We start from the raw sequence: 7,500 nt of genomic DNA on the forward strand, positions 1-7,500 counted from the left end.
TTTTATTATTAATTTCATTTTATACTTAATAGTAATTATGCAATAAGGTAAAATAGACAATTAACAATTTAAATTTAAGTTGGGTGTAGAAAGAGGTTACATGGGTTCAAATAAAATTTCCCTTTCGAGAAGGCAGCAACTGCTGCTTTGTTGCTCTCTTTGGGTTGCTTCATTTGTGTTTTCTTTTAGTCAATCACTCGTATTGGTGCTACAATCTGTAGCTTTTAAGAGAGGAATTTGTTATATATTTTCGTCTTCACACAAACCGAGAACTGATCCAAATCAACCTGCCACTATAAGTTAACCGACCTGATCGATTTTTGACTCAAATTTGTCGGTTTCGATTTGCAATTTTAGCCCAACCAACTAGGTCGGTTTGGTTTCAATTATGGCCCAAAACCAACCCAAACCAACCCACACCCACCCAGACCCAATGTTGTTCTAGTACTAGCATAACTATTGGTGCGACTAGCTTGTACGAAAACGTGGAAATCGAAATGTTAATGCGAGAAGATGATGTCCGAGATTCCATCAACTTCTCAATAGCCGATAATCCATCGTTTCTCAGTAGTGTACATCTTGGAATATAATTAGCAGAAAGCTACTCAGGCACACGGGAAAAGACATACATTTCAAACACAAGATATTCAAAAACGAGTTTAACACGAAAATGGCGTCTACAATATATGAAATTTCAGTTACAAATCTCAGGAAAAGCAAGTAATTTGCCAACTTAATCTAATTTGTTTATTCTCGAAAGTCACAAGAATCACCTAGACCGAAATGCTCAACCTGTTCATTACATCGAAAATCTTGATCACGAACCTTGAAACAAAATTTGAAATAGAAATACAAGAGAAGCACAACCTAATTAAATCGCATTCTTTAACATAGAAACCCTACTCAAGGAGATGAGAAAACTAACATAACCGTTGTCGTACTTTAAGGTTGAAAAAATTGCTCCCACTTGAGCAGTAGGAGATCATCTGATCTGGGTAGGAGAACAGAGCAAACCGGACGCATCTGATCCAACCACTGAAAGATCACAAACAGTACAGAGCTTCCCTTCCTGGTCCGGAACAAACCGAGAACTGCAGTATGGGCATGACACATCCTTCTGTCCACGGTAAATAGGCACGTAAGTTGCCCCATGGACCACAAATGGGTTTCTGAAATCACAGTTTAGCTGGGTTGCATTAGTCATGTTCTTTTCGGCAGCTTGCAGGATTTGTCTTGCAGTCTTTGCATGGTTTTCAATGGTGGGGTTGGTTTCCAAAAGTCGTCTGGCGAAGTCAGCTCCGACCTCCCTGTAAACAAATGCCAATGAGAAAAAAATGGCGGAAAATGTGAAAGAATGTTGGAAATTGTGAAATTACCATTCGGTCCTGGAACCGTTTAGCGCCCTCTGCGCCGGCTCTGGACGACGGATTCGGCTTAGCTCCTGACGGTGCGGGTGAGGTTGGTCATGTTGCCAAACTCCACCGCCTTGCTCACCGCCGATCTCAGTCATGACATTTTCTCCTACTTTTTAACAGAATAACAAAAAAAAAAAAAAACACACATCAAATATCCCAAATCGCAAATTCTGATGCAATCTCCTACCTACCTACTCAATTAAAAACCTAATAAAAAATTAATCTCCAAATCCCCGATTTTTAAATCATATTCGAAACCTAATTCAAAAGCCTGTGATCCTAATTCAATTAGAATTTTGAAAGATTTTAATTCGAATCTAGAGTCTTTAATTAAGATTTGAAGTTATTAAATTCAAGTTATATACAATTAGATTTTAAGATAATTTATTAAAATCGTTAAAAATTTGAGTGTATTTAATTAGAATTTTAAAAAAGTTTATAATATTTGTGTATTTAATTAGAAATTGATTTTAAAAAATTTGATAAAGTTAAGGAATTAGAGAGATTTCGTAATGTATTTTAAACATATATAAATTTCATCCTCCCATGAGATTTCGAAAAAATTAAATCAAAATTTTGTATGAAATCTATACCAATTAATTAAATTTTATAAAAATTCATGTATTTATAAATCTATTAAAGATCTCTCTAATTCTCAAACTCTGGAGATAAAACAGAGAGGATTGTGGTCGACGGCACGGTACACGGTGCGCCGGCGTTTGTACAGAAATAGCTCGCTGGAATTGGAAGAACCAGACCCAGACCTTAACATTTTTACGGTACAAATATACTCAGATGCAAAGACAGAGCACCACCATTGAAGAGGAATCCTCCTGGAGCATCAGTTGCCGCATATTCAAATCTAAAACGTTTTTACTCTTCAGAAAGTCACTGAACATATATACTGTAAAATATTAGCAAAAAAATCTTTAGAAAAAAAAAAAAACATACTATCGGATCGGGGAAGACATAACCCGGCTTCCGGACCGAGTTCTGGTGGAAGCCTGCAAACAACCCGCCCTCTCTCTCCCCAAACCCTAGAACGCAGCCCCTCACTTTCTCGAAACCCACTCTCAAACCTTAGAACGCAGCACTCTCACTCTCTCAAAACCCACTCTGAATAACACGGATGCAAAAAGCCGCCCTCTCTCCCGCCGTCAGCTTCGGTTCGAAGCCGCTTTGTTTTCACCTAAACTCCAAATCGCGCTCTCCCTCTCTCTCCCCAAAGAGAGCATCATCGCTCAATCCCCTCTCTTTCTCTCCCTCGAACCGTACAGCCCCCTGTGACTCTGTCTACATGCAAACCCTCTCCTCAACCACTCGGAATGACACCAACACCAGCCACCCACCGCCCAAGCGCAATCGCAGAAATCCTCCCATAACGGACACCCTTGCCCCATCTCTCTCTGCAAATCCCCGAATCTCGTAGCCATCGAAATCCCGCCATATCTCTCTCTCTTCGGATTTCAGTAAGAAATGAGGGTTTGAGAAGGAAATGGAAAAGGCCGGCTTTTCCATCCCTTCTTCCCCTTCCACGATTATCAACACGTGTGCATCAAGAGCAGCGGTAGAGAGAGTCCAAAACGCTGTCCATTCGCACAGTGCAATTTCATCCCCTACTCTCTCTCTCTCTCAGCAAGCAGGGCCGCTGTCCATTCGCAGCTCTCGTCTCTCTCCAATCTGTCAGTGCTTCTGCCCCGCTTCCCCAACAACAACAGGCCTACTGAAGCCGAAGCCGAAGCCGAAGCAAAAGCAAAAGCCGAAAGCCTAAAGCCCAGATGCAGCCCAAACGCTCAAAATCGGTTTTAAGGTGATGGTAAAACCGTAAATGTAACGAAATTTACCCAATGGCATAGACGTAAATATATCAAAAAGAACGGGCGGTGGCAATTTTGTAAATAAAGTGAAATCCGGCCGAATTCACTGTTCATTTGAACAGTGCAATTGGATTTCTTACTTTAGACTTGAGTAATGATTTATTAAACTTCTTACTGTGAGGGGAAATTTTTCATTATCACGAGAACACGAGGGGTACATCAAGTGTTTTTATGCAAGTGGTGAAATTTTTTATTTTTTCAGTTATTAACTTTTTAATACACATATCATACCATTAGTATAGTCACAAGTGATGTATCATTCCATGTTCCGATCACACTGAAACATCTCTCTGAAGACGGTGCAAGTCTGTGTCTTAAGATTAAAAACAAGAAGGAAAAGTTAGATCGTAGTACAAAGACCTTATCAACCTTCTATACATTTCTAGAAACCAAGAAAACAATATCCCCAATTTCATTTTTTCATAAACCAATAAAACTTTGATAAGTTCTTATCTTTTCTTTCTTGTTTTTACTCAAAATATAAAGACTATGTAGCCCTCACAAAAGTATTTTAAATAGGGAAATTTTATTTGAACTCATATTTTGTATCTCAACACCCAGTTTATTTTTTATGCCCACATTGTATTTGATTTATCTATCATTATCTCTTTACACCCAACGCTATTTCCGAAACCGCCCTTACTTATCAAAATTCAACTCAATCAAACTTCTTTTTACACCCAATTCAATCTACTTCAAAATAAAAAAATAAAACCCTAACCAATCCATCATCTCCATGGAGCAAGGCCCCTTCTCTATCTTTAAAAAATCCTTCCATCTCCCATGGTTGTCATTTTGCACCCCCGTATAATCCTCCGTGGTCGTCTAAACCTCTTCCTCTTACTTTTCTTCATCATTTGACATCTCTAAATTTTTAGAGCAGTAATTAGCTTAATAATTGGTATGTGTTCAATTGATTGGTTCAATTTTTACGTATTGATTCCTTTTTCTTTTCAATTAAATGAGCTTCTGGTTAAAGTGTTTAATGAGTTCGGTATATTTCAATTAAGTGACGGTGTGGGTTCTTACACAATGGCCTGGGTTCGAATTCTATCGGTGACTAATCTAACATCTAACTTACTAATGCTATCGCTCAACTACAAAAAAAAAAAATTTCGAAATGTATGTAGTGGATAAACACAATCTCAAAATTTAATTAAAATCACAAAAGAACGATAAATAAAGGCATTATCACAACTTAGGGGTGGTGTGCAATCCCATTAAAATAGAACTTAATATATACATATTAAAAACAAAAACAAATTGATGCAAAATCTCCCGACGACTAATATTATTTCAAGTCATACATGAAACATACACAGTTGTCCCTTCATGCCATTTGGTTGTAATCAAACATCATGCATTTACTAATATTATTCCAAATCATGGATGAAACCTACACATTTGTCCCTTCATGCCACTTGGTTATACGCAAACATAATGCATTTACTAATAAGCAAACATCATACATTTACTAATACTATTCCAAGTCATGCATGAAACCTATACATTTGTCCCTTCATCCCTTCATGCCACTTGATTATACGCAAACATAATGCATTAACTAATAAGCAAACATCATGCATTGACTAATATTATTCCAAGTCATGCATGAAACCTGTACATTTGTCCCTTCATGCCATTTGGTTATAAGCAAACATCATGCACAAGTTGTTTACTAATTAGTATTACTACTATTTAGCTTGTATCATGACCGTTTTCTTTCTATTGTTCATACACCAAGACATTGTAAGAAATAATATTGATTATTCAAAACGAATCAACAACTAGTTGCACAGTGTCACAGTCAGTGATACTTCCAACTTGATAAAGAAAGAAAGAAAAAAAAAAAAGGAAGTTGACTTCCAAACTAAAATAAAATGTATATAAATATAGAAAATTGTTATTAGCACTCCAAAAATCTCATTTGTCACTCCAAACTTTTTATAATTAGAAAGAAAAATACATTTGTGCGAAGTGTAAAATGAGATTTTTAGAGTGCTAATAACAGTTCCCTAAATATGTCTTAACAAATATTGTACGTGGCATTGACTTAGACTTTCGCAAATAGACTTATAATTTCTAGTATCTAATAAATATCCAGATTGAAAATATTCATCGATCTACAAAATTTTCTCATGGAAGTACACATTTTTTTGATACAGATACCAATGTAGAGGCTAAAAGACGATACAATATTAAATTCATATGTGGTTGGGATATTTATGACTTTAATCATTAAAATGCATAAGCTCAATTATACATTCAAGTTAGATCAATTCCTGAAGTTTTGGTCAACAATAAAACTGCTTACCTATAAGTTCACCTATAAAACATGCAAAGGCGATATACTTTTTAATCACAGTTCTATGTATTGTGAATTTTTGTCTGCAACTTTTGTGGCATATAGAGGCTAAAAGATACTACGATATTAAATCCATATATGGTCAAAATATTCATCAATTTAATTATTAAAATGCATAAACTCAATTACACATCTATGTTAGATCAATTCCCGAAGTTTTGCTCCACAATAAGAACTGCTTAGCTATTAGTTTGCCTATAAAATGTGCAAAGACGATATACTTTTTAGCCACAGTTCAATGGAAAGTGAATTGTCGTTGGCAACTTTTGTATCTAATAAATATCCACGGTTAAAAATATTCATTGATATACCAAAAGTTATCATGGACGTACCCATTTTAATACCACAGATAGGAATATAGAGGCTAGAAGATTCTCATTTAATAAAAACATACCAAACTCATTTAACACTCTAACCAAAAGCTCATACCGATTATTAAGCTAATTAGTGCTCTAGAAATTTAGAGATGTCAAATGATGAAGAAAAGGAAGAGGAAGAGGTTTGGATGACTACGGAAGAGTAGATGGGGGTGCAAAATGACAACCATGGGAGATGGAAGGATTTTTATAAAGAGAGAGAGAGAGAGAGAGAGAGAAGGGGATTTGCTCCATGGAGATGATGGATTGGTTAAGGTTTTATTTTTAAGTAGATTGAGTTGGGCGTAAAAAGAAGTTTGATTGAGTTGAGTTTTGATAAGTAAAGACGGTTTCGGAAATAATGTTGAGATACAAAATATGTGTTCAAATAAAATTTCCCTTTCAACAACTAGTTTCTCAAAAAAAGAACAGTAATGCTTTTCTTACCATGTTTTTATACCACATTTATATGTCACCTTATGTGGCATTTAATGTAGACAACGACATCATTTAAATTAATCAAAATTTAATTTAAATTAATAATCAATAATTAAAATAAAAGCTGAAATTAAATGGTGATTGTGGCCTATAAGGAGTCTTCTTCTTCTTTCCCCATTCAATCATGTTTCTTCCCCCGTTTCTTCTCCCATGCCAGTTCTTTTATGCCATATTTTTTTCGCTCCCTTATCTGGATTATTAGTATGCATCTATCATTTTTTTTTCAATGAATTTAAATTTTTTTAGTCTGTTTATTTCTTCTTCTTTCTCTCAATCTCCATTGTGTAGCAAGATAAATTCTTCTTCGGGTCTTGATCAGAGTTGACGTTAATGGTGTTGTGGTGAGAGATGAAGGTTTCCTGACGATACGTGCTTGAGATTCCTTTAATTTGGTTATAAGTAGGAACAAGATGGAGTCCTTAATGACTCATAGTGTTAAATCTTCAACCCCCAATGTCATTTTTCTATGAACAAAAAGGTTTAGGTAAATAGTCCAATGGAGATCGAAAGAAAGAAGAAGAATAAACAGACTAAAAAAATATAAATTCATTGAAAAATAATGGTAAATGCTTACCAATAATCCAAACAGGGAAGCGTCGATGAACCTTTGCTGTATGAGAATTAGTTGAGATTGTGGTAGTCCACACTAACGTGAAAAAAACTGGAGTGAAAAAATATGGCGTGAAAGAACTGGCGGAAGAAGAAACGGGAAAAGAAGCATGATTGAGTGGAGAAGGAAGGAGAAGACTCCTCGTATGCCACAATTACCATTTAATTCCAGCTTTTATTTTAATTATTGATTTATTAAATGGTTTTTAATTTAAATTGAATTATGATTAATCTAAATGATGTGGTTGTCCACATCAAATGTCACATAAGGTGATATATAAATATGGTATAAAAACTTGGTAAGAATAGCATAACTGAAAAAGATAGAAAATAATCAATAAATTCACTTCAGGTGTAAATACATAGATTCACATCGCTTT

General features: G+C 35.4%; 1 protein-coding gene across 2 annotated transcripts; it reads right to left on the reverse strand.

Annotated features, from left to right (window-relative positions):
• Positions 1-658: 658 nt before the first annotated feature.
• LOC137727318 (coatomer subunit alpha-2-like) lies at positions 659-1,689 on the reverse strand. Of its 2 annotated transcripts, XM_068466185.1 has the most exons (3): positions 1,377-1,689; positions 942-1,307; positions 659-792 (listed from the first exon to the last, which is right to left on the reverse strand). In XM_068466185.1, exons 1-2 carry the CDS (start codon positions 1,508-1,510, stop codon positions 983-985), a joined length of 459 nt encoding a protein of 152 aa, XP_068322286.1. In that variant the 5' UTR covers positions 1,511-1,689; the 3' UTR covers positions 659-792; positions 942-982. The 2 variants fall into 2 exon arrangements, with proteins under 2 accessions (XP_068322286.1, XP_068322285.1); XM_068466184.1 differs by having other exon boundaries at positions 679-1,307.
• Between the last annotated feature and the right edge of the window lie 5,811 nt (positions 1,690-7,500).

This window comes from Pyrus communis, chromosome 3 (genome assembly GCF_963583255.1).
Source record: "Pyrus communis chromosome 3, drPyrComm1.1, whole genome shotgun sequence".
Lineage (NCBI taxonomy): Eukaryota > Viridiplantae > Streptophyta > Magnoliopsida > Rosales > Rosaceae > Pyrus > Pyrus communis.

Coding starts and splice junctions, on each gene's coding strand:
- LOC137727318 (XM_068466185.1), bottom strand. CDS start 1,510: ATGACTGAGATCGGCGGTGAGCAAGGCGGTGGAGTTTGGCAACATGAC. Junction 1,308..1,376: donor AACGGTTCCAGGACCGAATG/GTAATTTCACAA, acceptor ATTTGTTTACAG/GGAGGTCGGAGCTGACTTCG.